The sequence below is a fragment of the Aegilops tauschii genome, chromosome 2 (genome assembly GCF_002575655.3).
Source record: "Aegilops tauschii subsp. strangulata cultivar AL8/78 chromosome 2, Aet v6.0, whole genome shotgun sequence".
Lineage (NCBI taxonomy): Eukaryota > Viridiplantae > Streptophyta > Magnoliopsida > Poales > Poaceae > Aegilops > Aegilops tauschii.
The window spans coordinates 409,296,163-409,316,580 of NC_053036.3; the positions used below are offsets into that span (position 1 = coordinate 409,296,163).

Below are 20,418 nucleotides of genomic sequence, written 5' to 3' on the forward strand. Positions count from 1 at the left end.
AACTAATGGACCGGAGGGTATCCACATGTCCTGTATCTTTCGGGGACTGGATAGAGGAGAGATTTTAGGCAAGTGCACGCGTGATGTACTAGAAATGTATTAAAAATTATTCTCGTGTATTATAATATATTCATCATGTATTAGAAATGTTCATCATGTTTTTCTAACGATGTTTATTGTGTATTTAAAAATGTTAGTCGGTTGTTTAGAAAATATTCATTTTGTATTCGAAATGTATCAAAAGTTATTCCTCGTGTATTATAAAATATTCATCATGTATTAAAAATGTTCATCATGTTTTTATAACAATGTTTATATTTAAAAAATGTTAGTCAATTGTTTAGAAAATATTCATTGTGTATTAGAAATGTTCGTTAAACCGTAAGGAATTTGGAAAATGTTCTACATGAACAAGTTTTGTCTTATTGGTATCTTTCTAATATAGTACTGTACATCATTTGCATCATTTCCAGAAGCAATATGACAAACAAAAAACAGAAAACATGCTCTATGCCACTCGATGGGGTTCGTGCCACTTTCAAAACTATTCCTAAAACGAAAGGAATGTAAAAAAATTGGTCTACAAGAAAAAGTTTCGCCTAATTCATATCTTTCAAATGGCATAACATATGCATCATTCCGACAAAAACGCACAAAAATAGTTCATCGAACGAGCAGTTCACAACTTTCTACCAGGTTAGTCTGCTGCCATTCTAAACTAGCGTACAAAATAGTTATTCTACAATACGTGTGTACGCGTGTGTGCGCGTGTTTGAACTCTTTTCAGAATTTTTTTAAGTGCAGAAAAATATTTTTGACGATAAGAAAATAACAAAGGACTCCCTTTTCGCTTGCTAGCGCTCGGCGGAAGAAAAGCAGCCACACATTTTAACACAGACCATTTTCGCTTGTTTTGAGGCTGCATAAGGAGTCAATTTTAGAATAAAAGGAGACACAACACAGTACCATCTTCAGATTATGGACAACAAAAAGTGGCCAATTGCATGCATGCACAAAAACCAAACTAAGGGCCTGTTTGGCAATCCACCAGCTCCACGAAATATTCAGAATCTGCGGAGCACCTACTCCCCCGCTTTGTAAATTTGAACTGAAGTCCGCTCCGCTCCGAAGCAGAGTTGTGGAGCGCAGGGACTCTGAACAGGCACAAAGGAACCTAGTCGGATATCACTCAGTTCGCTGGGACCCATTTCTCTCCATGACAGCCCATCATCATAATGAACCGCACCCACTTGGCCGGTAAACAGTTTTAGCTCTAAGAGCATATATGCACCAAGAAATCATCGTCAGTCAAATATCTCCTGGGCTTCAATTTTGCTGTGTTGTCTGCAAGGTTTGGTCAAAGGTACACCATTAGCACGGAAAACCAAATACTGTGAGATTAAATATCTTCATATTATTCTACTCCACAGGCCAATTTTTTAGATCCAGCACCCATTTATGAATATTCGAGGTAAGAAACCAAATAATATCGACAGGTATGCGTGCACCCTCTGATCCACACGATTCTGAACAAAAACGCAAAAATGCAGAATTGCAATGTCATGCAAACATTTTGAATCCTGCAGAACTGAATTCCCCAAGAAGTTTGAGTCAATGGTATTTTTTCTATTAAATGTAGTGCAGTGGAATGCTTAGGAAAAATCCTGTGGTGTACAATCCTACAAATCAAAGAACCATCATGAGGAGAATTTCCCAAGGATTTCAACTGTCCAGAATTCCGACGAACATCCTTTCAAATTTGAATCAAAGAGGGCTTGCTTGCACGAAAGCGCAAACACTGGAAGTCCGGAGGCATGAAAAAGATTCAAGAAAAAACTGTGTGAACTCACTGCTCATCCTTGGAAACTCGGTAGTACTTCTCGGCAAGCTGCCTCTGACCAATAAGCTGAGCAAACCGCTCATCATGGGTGATTACAATCAGCTGGAAGTTCTCCTGGCCTTTTCTGCTTTCCATTATTCTATGGCACACACAAGAGACTCAGTCAATGGTAAAATAAGATCCAAAATGATACTCCCTCCATCCGAAAATACTTGTAATCAAAATGGATAAAAAAAGATGTATCTAGAACTAAAATACATCTAGATACATCTCCTTTTATCCATTTTGATGACAAGTAGTTCCAGACGGAGGGAGTAATATAATTGCCATGCCTAAGGTTTACCTCAATAGGGCAGCAGCTAGGCTCTCCGCATTCGGCCCGTCAAGATTGGTGGTTGGCTCATCCAGAGCTAATATGCCGCAATTCAGACAGAATGTCTCTGCCAGTGCCAGTCTGATTATAAGAGAAGCAAGAACCTGAACAGCATTGGAGATAACTTTGAGATATGATTCTCCATGTTCAACAGATTCATAAGTCGTGCTACCATTATCCAAACACAGTTATTGGTTCAAACAAGACTGCAAAGAAGATGTTACTACAGCAACCGAAGTTTACGACGACAAAAGAAACAAAACAAAGTTCACCTTCTGGCCAGCACTGCATCGCCCTCACATTTCCAGTTCAGCACCACCATTTTGCATGACAACCTACAAGATGGTTCAAACAGGCAAATGTAACAGCGGTCCAAGCAACTCGGATAGTCAAACGTGTAGCTAATTTAACTTACACGATAGCTATATGATCGAGTGCCTGCACCCTCGGAGTCAGAACTGATGCTTATGCAATCAATATCTTGGCCTCTGTATGTGTGCTGCCACAATTCCTTTATTATTTTATTTATCTCTTCCATTTTCATGGTATGGAACCGCATAAGAGCCCTACAGAAATACAAGTGTGCCATCGTAAAGAAAGTTTAAGATGAAGCACTAAAAAGGCCAAAGAAGGATTTATTAGAAGAAGGGAGCATCCATATATTCTGGGAGGGGTCATTTTTGCCTCAACTTTCAGTGAAAGGTCAGATTTGCCGCTTTGCCGTGAAAGGGTACTCACTTATCCAAAGCAGCATAGTATCGCTCCAAGTCCTTATTTGCCATCTCAGTTGTCTGCGACCACATCAGTTTTCTTATCAAGTAATAAGATCAGAAAGTTGGAGAATCTGAACCTGGAAGATCATGCCACCTACCTTAAGTTGGAGAAGTTGGTTAAAATATCTCTTCTCAATATCCTTGTATTGTGTCTGTTTAAGCTCAAGTTTGTGCTTTGAAATATTACTTTGGTAAACAGAAATTGTTCCTTCACACCTATTGTACTGTAGGGATTGCCAAGATAAATCAAATATCAAGGTGTCAGCCATATGTGATAAAAGTTTCACACTAAGAAATAGATTAAAATGCATGATGCGTTCTTGAACTTCCTAATTTGTGCACTTAGATACTTGTACTATGAAATTCCTCATTTTAGATCTTCTGTGCATTACGCAAGTCAATTAAGCAAGGACATCTGACGACTCACTAATTTACCATAAGGACAAACACATGCATTTTCGAAGTACCAGGACCTAGGTGACACACCTCTGCAAGTTGAACAACGGACATGCATTTTTACTCTTCAGAAATATATAATATATGTACTATCTGGTGAAATGCATGTTCATGATTCCCTAAATAGGTAAGAAAATAATGGCATTTATTAGATGCAACTTTGTCAATAATTTGGAATGAGAGAAACACAATACCTCTGAAAGAAGCCTCTCCTTTTCTTGAGCATGCCGCTTATGATCAGCTCCTATAGTGGACTTGCTGCGATGGAAATCACGTTTTCTTCAAGTAACTCGATATCATGAGCAAGTCGATCCACTTCAGCCTTTGTTTTCCTGTAGTTCAGATTGTCATCAATGTTTCTTTTCAATTGATCTTGGCTGCGCAATAGCTGTTTGCTCTTGTCAAGCTCAACCGAGATGTCTTGCTTTCTTGCCTCACATTTCTGTAACTGAGACAGGGATAGGGTATGCCTTTCCTGCAGTTCATTAAGCGTCTCTACTTTCTTTGCATCCAGGTACCTAAGAGGGATTTTTTTAGTCAAAGTAAGTGGGAAAGGTGGGACAATTGAAAGAGAAGGAGTGGAAAAATATATACTCTTTGATGCGTGTGTTAAGGGTTCCAAGTGCATCGATTTCTTGCTGGAATCCCCTTTTTCTTTCAGCTAGCTGATCATACTCCTGATCAAGCCTTTCCTTCAAAGCTTTATGCTCTTGCAACAAGCTTTCTCTCTCTTTTGACAATGGAACAAGAGCCTCTTCTAAATGCTGCATCCATAAGAAATAAACATTTAGCATGTATTAGGTCACCGTGCACAAGTGCATTAGTTATAGTGTTATTGATGCACAGAACTAGAGATATTTATCCAAAACCACCATAGTTTTGGGTTTTTTTTGCGAGGGACCATAGTTTTGGGGTTAGGGTACCAACTTGGTACTACATTCGAGCCTGGGGACGAGGAACCACCATATCTGCGCCATTGTTTGATAAGCTCCCGAAAACGGCGAAACTAGCATGTTGGGCCCACTTGTCGGGCTGACGTGGCAAAGACCAAGCACAAAAAAATGTTCACCAGATGAGGTGGCAGATGAGATGTGGGCCCCGTCTGTCATTGATTACGTGATCATCTATCGCATCATTGTTTCTACGGAGCATTGCATCGAGCAGCTTGTGGGCGGCCGAGCCATCTCTGCCCATGCGAGCCAAGAGCTCCATGGCCATGGCAGCCGAGCCCCTGCTCAAGCTAGCCCCGGGCCACCTCAGCCTGTTCCCCGCGCGCCATGAACCCTCGAAGCCCGCCGCCGCCCCCGCCGGCATGGACGGCCGAACCGAGAGCTCCATGGCCACCATGGCCACGTCAGCCGAGCCCTCCTCGAGCTAGCTCAGGGCCGCCTCACGCCTGGCGTCGGCGTGCTGGCTTGCGGGCAGGGCTAGCGAGGAGGCGCAGCTCCCGCGCTGCCTCCTGGACACGGCGACGGCGGCGGGCGGCGCGACGGAGTTCACTGGCGAGTCCGCCATGGACGACGACGGTCATCTTCTTCACGCCTGGCGTCGGCGCGTCCGAGCACGCATACGCGCTCAAGGTGAGCCAATCGCCCTTTCCCCACTTGTTCGCGCCGCCGCGTATGCCAGCTTCGGCAAGGTGGTCACCGCCTTGGTAGGAGGACAGGAAGAGCAGTGTGAGCTGGCAGACGGGATGGAGGCGTCCGGCCCGCTGTTCCTCTGGTCACTGCTCCGGCGTGCCCATGGCGTGCGTGCCTTCTTCAGTGACCAGAGGATGAACGCACAAAAGGTGCTCGATGGAATGCTAGAAGATGACAGTTTAGTCGTTGACAGGTGGGGCCCGCATCTCATTTGTCACATCAGTCGGTCAAACTTATTTGTCTTCGCTACGTCAGCCCGACAGGTGGGGCTAACTTGTTAGTTTTGCTGTTTTTGCGAGCTTATCAGATAATCAATGCTCTTCCTCGTGCCCTGACTGAAATGCGGTATCAAATTGTTACCCTAGTCCCAACTGTGATGATTTTGAGTAAATATCTCACAAAACTACTGTACATAGGTGGGCAACAAAAAGAATAATGAGATCATGCCTTCGGGGTTAAATCTAGACCATCTGTCACAAGTACCTCCCAAAGTTGGTCGTGAGCTATAAACTGATCAAACTAGTGGGTGGCCCTTAATATTACCCAGTTCCATATGAAAAAACATTTGGAATTGAGTCCAGTATTAATGCTCTCCAATTCACAAGTCATCCAAACAACAGAAATAGAATTGTGGACAAATCCATTTCAACCTGAAATTGAATGTAAGACCCAATACCATTGGCCTAATTCAGTTCCAACATCCAGACAGGCCCAGAGACTTCATTCCGGTACAGTATTTCAGTAGAGAAACTATTAACCGGAGAAATGGAGGTTCAAAGAATGATGAATACCTTCTGATCTATGATCAGTTGCTCTTTTTCCTCGGCAAAAAGTACCAAATCTTCTTCAGCCTTTTTGAACTTCAGCAATACACTTGAGGCTCTTGGTTTTTCTTCCCTAAGAGCATGCCACCGCATCTGAGCATTTGACAGATCCTCGCTAAGTATTTTTTGCTGATCCCTGAGATCGTCCACTTCACTAATCAATGTGTCCCTGCCAGAAAGATATGTAAGCAGACCAGCATACTTGAGCCTCCAAGAGCAAGTCATAAAAGAAGTAAGAAGAATAAGCTAATTCAATTGTTTCATGGATGACAGATTGATCATTTAACATTTGAATGCACTTTGCATATGTTTGATTGATCACCAAAGCCAACCCTGAGGTCATTCGAGCTTTTCCTGGGAGTATGGGCATCGGTTACATACTTCAGCGCCCTAGCGCCTGGTATGAGCCTCGTGGAACCAATATTTCGTCAATGACCAATGTTTTGGCTCTGGCTTGCATAGTGTCAAACATACATGCCAATGCTCTTTAGCCAACTCTAGTTCATTTTTCTCGCCAGCATTGACCAATAAATAGATATACATGGAAATGGAAAGGAGAACACAAAAAGGCAACGATACACTACATGACAAGTTTGGTTGGATAATGTGGGATGGTTGGGATGGATCATGGGTAATAATTTCAGTGTTCCTATTAATTTCCAAAGGTTACTAGAATTAAGTTGCCTGAAGAACTATTTTCTCAATTCCCAGGCATAGGATCTTATAATTCTGGGGTAAATCGAAAACCATTACCTTGCCCTCTGCACAGAGTTCAGCTCCAACTGGATGTCCTCGACAGATTTAACACCTTGGCCACGAGAATCAAGCTTATATTCAAGATCTTTGACTTGTGGTTCTAACTCATGTATTTCTTGCACATGCCTGTTCATAGTATCAACTGGATGTAACAAGACTTCGACTCCATCCCTGTCCATTTTAACTTGAGCAAGAGCACTCACAAGCTGCAACGTATCAATCATACAAGTCACAGCAGAGCAAAATAGAGAATACGTCATAAATTATGTTTATAAATAGATACTACATTTACTGTTGGGTAACTAAAAGTGAAAATCCATTTCTCAGGAGACAGCGGACCTAACTGTGTTTGCAAAAGGTTCAAGTAAGTTTCTCAAATGATAATGCTCCTATCAACCAGACCATTATATCAATTACCCAAAGTAACACAAGTGGACTTGTACATCCGTATTACTCCCTCCGGTTCTTTTTACTCCGCGTATTAGATTTGTCTGAAGTCAAAGTCTTTGAAGTTTGACCATGTTTATACAAGAAACTATTAACATTCAAAATACAAAATCAATATCCTTAGATCCATCATAGAATATATTTTCATATTATATTCATTTGATACAGTAAATGTTGATAATTTTTTAATATAAATTTGGTCAAAGTTTATGAAGTTTGACTTCTGAGAAAATAATATGCAGAGTAAAAAGGATCGGAGGGAGTATAAACCGATTTACTACAACTTGACACTTGACGTAGAGAGAGGATAGCTAGAATTATGCCTCAGGAGTGGAGAATCTTTATTAGGACACATAGTAGAGCTAAGAAACACAGGTCATCTAAGGTATTATGTTTGACTGCCTCTATCTTTATTTTGCGTATGAGAATAAATAAATAAAAGTGGTGTGATGACTAACGTCTTCGAATATCTGCGCCTTCTCACTTTCATCTGCCAAAAGTTGTTCCAAATCCTTCTCTGCTAAAGGTATGGTCTCTTTCCCCAGTTTCACATATTCATCATAAACCACACGGAGATTATCCAATTGATTGAAAAAGTCTTCAGCATTCGATAATTCAATTGCCAGTACATTCAGGCGCTCTGCGGTACTTGTACCTGTAGTCCTTTGCTGAAAGATGCACCAGACAACAACATCAGCAGAAAGAAATCATCCAGCACAAAGTAACTCCAAATCAAACGAAAAAGGCAGCTATCTGTACTAGATCATCCACCTTCTTCACAAAGAGGTCCTCTTCATCAGGTGTGAAGGCACGATCACAGCAAGGACACTTGTGCTGCTGGCGGGCCACTTTTTCAAAAGGTTCATACATTTGCCGCATTCCCTTTGCATAATTGTACGTACTGCAAATAGGAAGAAAGCATTGAATCTGGGCATTGAAAGAAGATGTGGCTTAAAGAGATAGCTATGGATACCTACTTTGTTTATCTCTGTCGTCCATGGCATCTTTCAAAATCTTGGGGTAAGTGTTGATGTCAACAGATACCTTAGTAATGGGTTGAAGTTTCGAGTTCAGATGGTTTCTTTTTGCTGCACGAAAGGTAACATTTATGGAATTCAGATGGTTACGCTTGATCCCTATGTAGTGATAGTTGGAACAACTAGAAGGTTCATACTACACTATGAGACAAAATCAAGCATGCCCAATAGTCAAGTGTGGTGCATTGTCCAATACATTGATAATCAAAATGGATCTTTCACATGCTTTGATTACTTTCACTTTATTCTGGATAAGAATGTAACCGTAGGTCAGGGAGATTATGTCTAAGGAACAATTTCAACTGCATACACTCTACTTAGTTGGCAGTGAATCAGTCATCGTCCCAATGTGCCAACTCAAAATGATGGAATGATAATACATCTTAAAAGGAAAAGGAGAGATGTAGTGTGCACCTCTCAGATTTTGATTTTCTAAATTTCATACATAGTGGAGCTTTTACATGTCAAAGAAAGCATCATCAACTTTGTATGAAATAAGCAAGCATGCAGTGGTCATATCCAAATTTACCGTCCAAATCTTTTTGGAGCTTTGACAAGTTGCTTCTAGCAGCAGAAATTTTCATTTGTGCCAATTTCAACTGCTGTTCCGCTTCCATAGATTTTGAGTTCAAATCATTGTATTCTGCGTCTACAAACCTGAGTCAAGCAGAGTTTCGTGGTACCATTAACAAACAGTAGCAAAAAATACAAAGTTCCACATGTGGTATAATCTGTAAGGCAGCATGAAAGCATGACAAATTACTAGATTGCTAGTTGGGTGTGCCGAGTCAAATGCAACATTTTTGTGTTCCCCTTATCAGGATGGAGTCTTGAAAGAATGGGATGTGGAGACCTAGACGCCACATTAACAGACTAGGCCCTTGAAATACACATCCGTGTGAATGTTTACAACAAACCTGTATGCTTAAACTGGATACATACACATGCGCACATGACTGATCAAACTGTACCTGATTAGAGATACTACTACTGTTTTCACTAACCACCAATGGCTTGAACAGAAAAGATCAATTGCATCGAAGAAAGTAAATATATTACATCTTTACATAAGTAAATTCATTTTGATCATATGGTCCGAAATAGAACATGTCATGTACTAGGAAATCACTGAGAGAGACGACTAAGCATATCAATAAGGCACTGTGACACGAACCCAAAAGCTCGAGTAATCTCCTTTTTGACATCCTTCTCATAAGGAAGCCTCCCCTTAAGAACACTTCTAAATTTGTCCTTATGTTCATCATATCTGCATTTTATAAATCATGTTATTTCAATCTTCGTAATGGAAGAATTGGTATTGGAATATAACCAACTGTAGAACCATAATACAGATAGAAATTAAAAGGGGAAAGGAAAGAAGTACATCTTTTTAAGTTTCTTCTTGCACTTTTCCAATTCATCCTTCTTCAGTTCTAATTTTGCTCTGTCATCAGCATCAGTAGTTATGTTATCTTTCTCCCGGTGAAGTGCTTTTATCTTGTGGTCCAAGGCATATATCTCTGGGCGCTTCTGACTTATAATCAAATCGTAGTCTCTTTCTCCCAAGGCAATTGTCCTCTTCTCAACCTCAATTTGCTATTCAAATCACAATGGGAGAACTTACTTATTTAGAATTAAGAGTGTTAAACTTAGAGAGAGAACAAATTAACCTTGCAGGCCAGCCAAGTACAGCTATTCATTGATAGATATATCCAATGGACAACGATAGTTAGGTCAAATAAATACCAAATGCCGATCTCTTTCATCAATACGGGCCAGATTATGCTTTGAAAGCTCCATGTCTGCAGCATCTCGTTCAGTCTCTTTATCTTTCATGCGCCTTAAAACACCCATCTGGAAAGTGTTTAATATGTCATGTAAAAAAATGGTATCTGATATATCAGTTACAGAATATCATACGCGTGCAAGTCCTCCATTACTAACCTTAGATTCTTTCTTAGATTGTATCTGGCCATCAACTTCAGAGTAGCGAGCATTTACTTTGAGATAACGTCCCCAAAGAAACTCTAACTGTGTCTCGTTAGATTTCTGCTTAAGAAAAGGAACTTGATTACTAAGGGATATACTTGATAAGAATGCAGGATTTCAGCATTGACTAATTCCTAATTTATTGCCTTGGGTGTGTGTGTACGTTTATGGTGGGTGAGTGCGGTTGTACCGGGCACTGTTGGTCTATGCTTTATATATAAGACGGGGCGAAAGCCTTTTTCGGTATAAAGTATGCTAAAGCAAGCAACCTTGCATGAGCATATCAGACGGTCATGGAACTGCTGAAACGCCAAAGAAAAATAGGCAGCAAAATGACTCCCTAGAAAATGTTGGGTACTATTAAAAAAATCAGAAAGTTCTAATGGAAGTGTCTACTTTTGCGACTAAATTCCAAAAAATACGAAGAATAGGCATTATAACCTTCTTTTCCTGCAAATCGTCCTCGAGATTCAATAGTCTTGCTTTAGTCCTGTATGTAAGGTTCGCGGCAATATCATTAGTAAAAGGAGCATCAGGAATTGGCCCGAGATTATGTTTATTGAATATCTTTCTGATGGCTGAGTCTCGTTCGTGCTTCACCGACACGTGAGCCTGAAAACAACATATTTGTATTTAACATTGTACCACAGTGCCCACTATTATTTAAGAAATGGTCAAGCCAGTCAGTAAAAAGAAAGGATTGCGCCATTACATCAGCTTCTGCCTGGAGCTTCCCTATTTGACGTGTTGAATCATTGATGGTCTCAGATAGCAGAGAGATTTTTGTATATTCATCATTCATCTCTCGTTCAAGTTTACCGATTTTCGTATCCAGTATCGCAATTTTTTCTTCAAATGTTGTTTGCCACTCCCTCAGTTCCTTGTCGGTATCTAAATGAAGCAAGGTAAACTGTCACTATGCTGCAAAGGAGCCATTAGAATTACTGGCATGATGAGGAATTGCTGACCTTCATTTTCCTCAGAAAGGACAGCATACTGTTGCTGCTGAAGTGTTAAATATGTACTTCTAGCTGTTGCCTTGGTGCTAATTTGCTCCTGGAGTCTCCTCAATTCCATGATACTTGTTTCGGTACGACGGATTTTGTTTTCGACAGCCTGGATGTTTGTTTTCAGGTCCTCCATTTGAGCTTTTAAGGCATCTGACTTCTCTTGATCTTGCGCAATACTGTCCCGAAGCTGTGAAAGTAAGGGAACTAAACTAGCATTAAAAGCAGCATACCCTTTTAAAAAGTTAAACTAAACTGCAGCGGAAGTGTAGAACAGATAGATCTTCAGTGCACAGTTCAGTGTGGCTGCACATGAATACTGAGATGAGCTGGGAATGCAGTAATTAGAAAATGAGCTGGGAAGTATGACAACGAAAGAGTAAAGGCTCTCGCAAAAAAAAAAACGAAAGAGTAAAGGCAACAGAAATGAAGTAGTCTACTAGGGTAATGTGAATTGTGAAGTGTTATAATGATCACTGTCACCTTATGACAGGGATGTTATTTGTATATCACATACTCCCTCCGTTCGGAATTACTCGTCCAAAAAATAATGTATCTAGATGTATTTTAGTTGTAGATACATTCATTTTTGTGACAAGTAATTCCGAACGGAGGGAGTATATATCCCCATGGCAGTAAGCCAGTAACACAACAAAAATTAAAATTCTACAATCATGAAGATACAAATTACCATGTATGATATGCATGCTAGTGCATATTCTAGAAAAATATAAAATTACCCTGTATGCTTGATCTTTAAGAGTTTGAAGGTTCTCCAGCTTTAACCTAAAAGTCTTGATTTCCTGTGCTTGGTCCTTTTGAAGTTTCTTTATGACTTCGAGAGCTTTGGTATAGCTGTACATTAGATTTGGAAATTAAGGTAGTGAGATGCTAGTTTCGACATCAGCTCCACACTTTCACAGAAAGATTAACCTCCGGAGAAGTGGAGACTACACCATCTTAAACAGATTGCAGCAATCAAATAAGAAAATTTATGGCCTTGATCAGAGCTTCTAAATTATTAAGTAAATAGTAATGCATTCATGTACCGGGTAGCAGAAAAGATGTCGTCAAACTTTTTCTTAAGTGTTGACGGGTCCTGTAACGGCCAATTGGATTCGTCTTGGTGCACAAATATAACATTATCCAATATAGCCTTCGAAACACCCATTAAGGCTGGAATCTCCCTATCCATATCAGCACATTTGTAGCTGAGACAAACCTTCTGAGCTCAACAAGAAAAACCAATCAGTGAGGGTAGAGTTTATATCAGCAGTATATTCTATAAAAGCTGATAGCCTTCTAGTGATACACGACGTAAGTATCCTACTATACCGGTACCACTTGGAATCATTCAAAGAACAGCTGTGAAAAATCTATTGTGCAGATTCAAAATTTCCATTGTCAAGATTCTAACGAATTGATTTTTTCATGTGTATATCTATCAGTCTACTTGAAGTTGTGAATGAATATAATGTATAAAAAGCAGAGGAGTGTTCTAGAGAAGACTTTATATGGCCAGATGCAAACACAACAAGGAACAGAGTAAATCATATGCCCTTTCAGGTATTGGGAAATTTACATGGTTCACAGGACATGTCAATGGTCTAATCCTTTTGATATACTTCTGTCCAAATAGGGTAAAATATTATTTAGTTTCTCTTTCAGTATACAGAGATATGTACACTTGGTATGTTCAGTAACTCATACTCCCTCTATAAAGTAATATAAGAGCGTTTAGATCACTATTTTAATGATCTAAACGCTCTTATATTTCTTTATAAGTTAGAAACAGGAGCAGATGCAAGATTTCTTTTTTGGATCGCACCTAGTGTCATAAGCCGTATTTAAGTACATTATATGGCAATATAAATAACATCAAGTTAAACATCATCTTTATAGTTAGAAAAGGGGACCTCGCCCGTGTGTGGATTTATGGTCTGGAGGACGCTCTCGATTACCTTAAACTCCATCTTTGATGCCTTCTGGGTAAGCTGGAAAGAGCGGATGCACACCACATACTTTCCTGCTGCTGTCTTAAACCGCAGCTTAATCTGCCCTTTCGTTTCGGTTTCACCTGCCACCTGAATCCCACACAAGCATGTTCAAAAGTAAGAATCGAAAACAAAACGAGTACAAAACAGGAAAATAGTAACAACCTTAAGATAGTAAGAAGTATTTACCTTGGGGTCATGGACGAAGGTGTGGCCGGAGCGGGAGTTGGGGGGCAACTCGCCGGTGCAGGACAGCTTCAGGCACTCGATGATCGTCTGCGGGAATCCAAAAGAACCCAAGCCATGAATGTGCCGGCCGGTGCATACGCTCGCCACATAGTGGAATATACTACTAGGATGCAGTAGATTGGATTGGTGGGCATTACGGTTTTGCCGGCTCCGTTGGAGCCGACGATGAGGGTGAGGGGCCTGAAGAAGGTGATGACGTTCTTGCTCTCCGGGCCGAAGCTCCGGATTCCCTTGATCAGCATCTTGTCCACCGTGCTCATCTTGCCGCCCCCCAAAACCTGCTCTTCCTACAACAACCCCTCCCCTCCTCTCTTGCTTGGGTTCCTCTGGATTCTCTCTCCCACGCCGTCTCCGGCGTTGCTGCTTGTGTTGGCGTCTTACAATGATCAGCGCTCTGGCTGTGTAGAGGAATCCGTCTATATCTATTGCTCCGCCATGAACGGGAGGGACGGGCGGAGGGAATGGTTGGGAAGAGGGACTCTCGCTTCTGTCTGGACTTATGGGATTTTCGCCTCTTGGGGTTTAGGGTTTGGATTTTGCGCCGGTTGCTTCGCGTGTCTTGCCCTGCCATTTATTTATTTTCTTGAGATGGCGCCATTTCATCGTGCGAAAGAAGATTCACTTATTTTATTTATTTTTTGAAATAGTGGCAAAAGTTTGCTTCATCTCATTTCTTTTATTTTTTTATTTTGCGGAAAAACTTCCAATCTATTCATCTTCAATCATGACAGTACAACGAACACCAGAAATAAAAATTACATCCAGATCCGTAGACCACCTAGCGACGACTACAAGCACCGAAGCGACCCGAAGGCGCGCCGCCGTCATCGCCCCTCCATCGGCGGAGCCGGGCACAACTTGTTGTAGTAGACAGTCGGGAAGTCGTCGTGCTAAGGCCCCATAAGACCAGCACCCCAGAACAGCAACCGCCGCTGACGAAAAATAACGTAGATCGGAAGGATCCAAACCGAAGACACACGAACGTAGACGAACAACGACGAAATCCAAGCAAATCCACCAAAGATAAATCTGCCGGAGACACACCTCCACACGCCCACCAACGATGCTAGAAGCACCGCCGGAACGGGGGCTAGGCGGGGAGACCTTTATTCCATCTTCAGGGAGCCGCCGCCGTCTCGCCTTCCTGAGTAGGACACAAACCCTAATAAGATTGAAAAAAAAGACTAAAAACGAAGCCCTCCCGCCGGCCCTTGCCAGGATCCACCGCGCCTCCATGGCCCTAGGGCCACCGGAGATGAGGCGGACCTGCGCCGGCGCCGATGAGAGGCACGAACCCTAACTTTCTTTCTTGGAGGAGGAGGAGGAGGCGGACTCGTCTCATCTCAATAATAAAGGAGAAAAGGAACAAGGCGCGACATGATCGAGCTCAAATATTTTGCCATGCAGAGAACACAATTTTTTACCTCCCCTTTAATGTTATCAATGACAATATATGGCATCGATGCCTTGTTGCAGAAAACCCTAGCGTTTCTCTCTTCCTGAACCTCTTGTGCCACTAGCATGAGCAGCGAGGAGATCGCCTTCCTCATGTGGCCACGACGAAGAACCATCGCATTCCACCAATCCTGGACTGAATTTAGCCATCCCCAAGTAGAAATGGGAACCGATTTTTTTTTCACGTTGTTTTTTTTACTTTGAATAGTTTTATTTTAATAAAACTATTCACTTATTTTAAATAGTTTGGAAATTGGAAAATTGTTGACGAATAAAAAATGTTCATTAACTCAAAAAATATTCATGAATTTGAAAAGTGTTACTCGTGATCGTGAACTCAAAAGGTATTCAAGAATATATTTCTGAATTGCCCGTGATTGTGAAAAATGTTCATTAGTTCAAAAAAAATGTCCGCTAAGTCAGTAATTTTTTTTGTAACTTAAAAGGTATTCAAGAATTTAAAATATTTTTATATTTTTATAAAGAATTAATGAATTGGAAAGAAAATGAAATAACAGGAGAAGAAAGTAACACGTAAAGAGAAATAGAGTCTAAAAACCGATCAAGGAAGCCTGGAAAACTGGTTGTGAAAACACAAAGAAAAGAAAACAAAAACAATCTGAAGCTTCCCTAAACCGCTGGTGGAAGCATTAAAAAATGTTCACTTATTGAAAATTGTTCATGAATTCAAAAAAATTTGCGGATTCAAAAAAATCACGAAATCATAGTATTCTCGCAAACTCGCAGAATGACCACAAATTCAAAAAAAAAAAATTAAACTTAAAAAATATTCATGAATTTAAAATATTTTAGTTTTTCAAAAAGTATTAATATTGTTTAAAAAAATGGAAATAAATTGAGAGGAAAGAAAAATGAAATGAAGAAGAAACAAAAAAAACAGAGAATAAAAAACCAATCAACAAACCCTGAAAAACATGTTTAGAAAACACAAAGAATAAAAAAGAAAAACCATCTAGAAGCTCCCTAAAATCGCGTAGTGTAGGTATGATATGTGGGTTTTTTTCTTCCTTTTTTTCACACTGCACAAAACTCCCAAAGATGCTCAAAACATGTTTATAATTTTTTTTAAAGTTCACAAATTTGTAATGCTTTTGAATTTTGAAATTGTTGACGAATTTGAGAAACTAAAGATAAATTTTAAATTTTTTCATGAATTTGAAAAAGAAATCACGAGTTTGAAAATGAATGTGAATTTATAAAAAAATGTTCTTTAATTGGAGAATATTCACAATTGTTTTAAAAAAATTGCGGTTTTCTGAAATGTTCAAGGCTCTAAAAATGATGTAAAAATTGGAAAATTGTTCTTGGATATGAAAAACCTTTTCGGATTTTAAAAATGTTTATGGATTAAAAATGTTCGCAAGTCAAAAAATGCTCATCAAATTCAAAAATGAAAAAGGACAAGAAAAAATGAACAAAAAGAAAGGAAAGGAAAATCTGGAAATAAAATTCTTAAATAAATCCCAAAAAAATGATGAAGATAAAAACAGAACAAAATAAAGAACGAAACCTTCTACAACCTTTACCCAAAGAGTCTCGCGCTTCCCTTTATATATAAAAGCAACGATCATACAAATCCATCCATACAACACACGCACAGAAGGCTAGATACATGGGTGTTAATGAACAACTACACTACCCCATAACACTCCAAGCAAACTACATGAGGAAGCTGCTTGAAGTCTCCGGAGCTCTCAACCGTGAATGAATCACCACGACGAGACGGAGCCGTATACGACAAGTCGGGTAATCCAAGGCGGCGCCTTTAAGAAAGGCACGACATCGGAGCGACGCCACCGCATAATCCAAGGATCAAGGTTTCCTTCGAAGCAACATGAAGAACGAAGAGTAACTGGGACGACGCCTTCAAGAAGGAAATGACGCCCATAGGCGCCGCCATCATGGCGACCGAGAGGGAGAGGCCTTTGGAGTGCAAGTATTTTCTGGCACAGAGGTGTCGGAAGTAACGTTTCATTTATTCAATCTTTTTTTTTGGGAAAAACATTTTTTCAATCTTACTTGACAGGCAACCTCTGTCGTGCAACCCAATTTAAGGAACCAGGTAACCGCGTGTCTCTATGTATACTAAAGCAGTTTATAGATATCCTGGTGATGTGTACTGATTGTCACTTTCACGTTTGAATGGTTGGTGCAGACTGATCTAAGCTGAGCAGAACTCTGCAGAAGAAAGCAACACAAGCAGGTTGCCACAAGTCATGTTCCGTAGAAACCCATAAAGAGTAGCTTCGACGTCGAAGAAACCTTCCTCCCTAAGATCTCACGCATGGCGATCCTCATATCTTCCATTGCTTCCAAAGCCTTGGCCCTCTACACTCCGGGGATTTCTCGGCATCGAAGGAGCACGGTTTCATTCGCATCGGCTCGTCGTCCGCGGATCCTTGCCATGAAGTTCTGGGGCGCCAACCATAACCTGCCGATCAGGAGAGCAACACAGTAAGTGCCTTCTTGTTCTTAGGATGCAGTTACTGTACAAGATCGTTCAGTATATTTCACGTGTCATTTTCAGAATCCCCGCAGCTGTTCCAGGCCCCGAAAATTTGCCAAGAGTAAATCTCCCTATGTCCAACATGCCTTCATGGTGAGTGCAGAAGAGTTACGGTTGCACGCGTTAATTTCATCCATTTCCTTCTCACATTCACAGGCTATATGTGGTTCTCTCAGGGTGACCTTGGTCGTCGGTGCCGTCCTTGTTGCAATACCGATTTACAGAAAGATAAGAGCATTGGAAGGTAAATTTGATTCAGATATCCACGACTTCTGTACATGTTATCTGTCGATCTTAGCGTGCATTTTCATCTCAACTTCTGTCTGTGGTTGTAATTGCAAATCGCGTCTGTAGATAAGGTGGAGAAGACGGCGGAGGTGGCAGTCGAGGTAATCGACACGGTGGCCGAAGCTGCCGAGAAAGTCGCCGGCGAGGTGGCCGAAGCGTTCCCCGAAAATGAAGGCCTCAAGGAGGCAGCATCCAGGATCAAGACCGTCGCCGATGCGATCGAGGAGGACGCCGAGAAAGCCGAGGCACTAATCCATAAGGTTAGGTTGATTACCTAGTTTATTACTTGCACGTTTTGGCTTCCTGTGAATCCAAAGCTGAAAGTTCCTCAACGTTTACACTACGACAGCTGCTGATGTTCAGTAGTGTTGCTTAACTAGGTCATGGTGCAGCCGTGCAAGTTACCGGCCGTTCCATGCTATATCCGCAAGTTAGAGATGCGTGTTGACTTCTAGAGTTATAGGGACAAGCATGTTAAGCAGCGTTGCTACACTACTTGTGTAGCGGATATCCAATTCAGCTCCGGATAGCATTTGCCCCTGCGCGTTAAAAATGTTTTTGCAAATATTAAAAGACCACGAAGAAAAATTAGCAGACAAGTGCTCAGGGGAAAAGCCCAATCACTTTAACTTGTGCAGAAAATCAAGTTGAGTGCCCCATTTTTGGCATTTCTAGACCACTGAATCTTTTTTTTTTGGCGGACGAAACAAAATTGTCTAGTTTCGCATGAAAATTGTCAAGCACGCATTGGACACTACAAGAAGGTGTAGAAAAATCAGATTTTTTTAAATTTGTTTGACATTCATTCTGAATTTACTGTTCATTTGGTCCGGAGAGCTAAAACGTCATCCTGATAGCATTGGATGGCAGCTAGTAGTAATTGGTAGTACACTGAGCAACATGTGGGGCACTTACTGCTTAGCATGTGATGATATTCGTTTTCATGTTGGAAGGTATAAATGAAACTCTCTCTATCTTTCCTGGTTAACGCAGGTTGATGAGATAACGAAAGAGGTGGATTCCGTGGTCGGTCCTATCATCGACGTGGTCATGAAGGAGAGTGGAGAAAGAGGAGTCATAGATGAACCCAAGAGGAAAGAAATGGACAACATATAAGAAACATGTCTTACAGGCAAATAAATATAACTAGTCGTCAACCGTGCATTCGCATGGGGTGTATATAACTATATATAAAATGTCGATAAATAACCAGTAACAGCTTGAGTTCATCATTATCATTTGGCCCTTGTCTCATGGTCATGAATTTTTGTTTCAGTACAGAATTCTAGGAAACGTATACATATTGAACTGCTTGTGTTTACAAAATTACACTAACTTTACATTGCTTTCGTATCCCTTAAAGCTCACCATATCTAGTAGTCCCCACTAAGAAAAATGAAGGAACGGCCTACCCAGCAGAACATTTTACCCTTTTTTCTATATTATCACATGAATGTTTTCTCTAGTCAGTCACTTTTTCCTTTTTCCTTTTTATTTTTTATAGAAATATAAACATATTTTGATAAATACAACAATATTTGTTAAAGCCAGAACACTTTTCCGTCTGTCCCTCTGCACGCGTGTGTGATTATGAGGTAACACCAATGATATGAAATGCAACTCATTTTTCACATGTTGAGGAGTGATTAATCTCCAATATCAGTATTCTTATTGTTTGAACACTAGGTATAATATGAATGTATATATGCAGGTTCTATGCAATGTGTGTGCAACTTATACTACTATCAATAAGTTGTACTATTATTTTCTTGATCTTGAATATTCTACAATAGTGTAAATTATATGCAAACCAAGTGTGATTTTTTATTGTTTATTTTAAGAGTCTTTTCCTCATTTCTATTTTTTCAGGGTAATACCAATGCACTTAGTTTATTCTACCTTAGAACCACTTTCGCTTTTGTTTTATTTCTTTGTATTGTTTCTTCTTTTAGGGTAATGCCAATGCCTTTCGTTCATTCTACCTTGAAATAATAATTATGGTTTTATTTTTGTGATCGAGTAGTCCAGAGGCAATGGCCTTATGTGCACTGAAATATATGACATTTTTGCCTCCTTCCTACATCTTTTTTCTCATCGTAGTGTTTCACTTTGTGTGACATCCATTCATCATAACCTTTTTTTGCAGGAACATCCATCAACAGTTCAACAGTGTAAAATAGTAATACTGATAATCTGATGTTCTTGATGGGCAAGCCAGAATGATATATTTTGCGTATGCCCACATTGCATTAGGAAATGGCATTCATCTTGAAACCTTGTGTCATAAAAATAAATATATCTTGAATCGTTTTGCATGGATAAACTTGGAAGAAACCAACTTTTGAATTAAACCCTCACATATCAAAAATAGTGACTAAACTGTATAAAAAATTTAAGTCAACTATAATCAGAGGATTCCAACTTTTACCTCTTTGTATCTCAAAAAAAGCATAAAATGTCTTAAGGGACTCTTTGATTCAAAAGATTTTTAAAGGAATTATGTTGAATCTTGAAAAATATGAATTTTGAAGGATTCTAATCCTTAGGGATTTTTTTCCTATGTGGATTATTTGATTCATAGGATTACAATCTAATAGCCTGCAAGCCAAACGGGGTGGTGTAGCACTTCTGTGTAAGAATCCCAAATCATAATCGTCCCAATGAAGAGCCGAGGAGAATATTTATGAGTAACCACTAGTAGAAAAAGGGCCCATCTGTCCCGGTTCGTAAGGCCCATCTGTCCCGGTTGCTGAACCGGGACTA

General features: G+C 40.3%; 2 protein-coding genes and 1 pseudogene across 2 annotated transcripts; 1 reads left to right on the top strand and 2 right to left on the bottom strand.

The window, feature by feature from the left end:
* Positions 1–868: 868 nt before the first annotated feature.
* On the bottom strand, positions 869–12,504 carry LOC109774031 (DNA repair protein RAD50-like; annotated as a pseudogene).
* Positions 5,688–13,645, bottom strand: LOC123493452 (DNA repair protein RAD50-like). Its single transcript, XM_045233534.2, has 19 exons — positions 13,523–13,645; positions 13,326–13,412; positions 13,104–13,226; positions 12,192–12,367; positions 11,883–11,997; positions 11,104–11,332; positions 10,848–11,026; positions 10,577–10,747; positions 10,091–10,195; positions 9,893–10,000; positions 9,531–9,742; positions 9,321–9,413; positions 8,676–8,803; positions 8,083–8,197; positions 7,869–8,010; positions 7,568–7,777; positions 6,660–6,868; positions 5,874–6,075; positions 5,688–5,732 (listed from the first exon to the last, which is right to left on the bottom strand). The coding sequence occupies exons 1-19, from the start codon at positions 13,643–13,645 to the stop codon at positions 5,688–5,690; spliced, it is 2,772 nt and encodes a 923-aa protein (XP_045089469.2).
* A 3,376-nt stretch (positions 13,646–17,021) lies between these two features.
* Positions 17,022–18,902, top strand: LOC109774035 (uncharacterized). Its single transcript, XM_020332757.4, has 5 exons — positions 17,022–17,315; positions 17,389–17,460; positions 17,544–17,611; positions 17,722–17,915; positions 18,649–18,902. Exons 1-5 carry the CDS (start codon positions 17,146–17,148, stop codon positions 18,769–18,771), a joined length of 627 nt encoding a protein of 208 aa, XP_020188346.1. The 5' UTR covers positions 17,022–17,145; the 3' UTR covers positions 18,772–18,902.
* Positions 18,903–20,418: the final 1,516 nt, after the last annotated feature.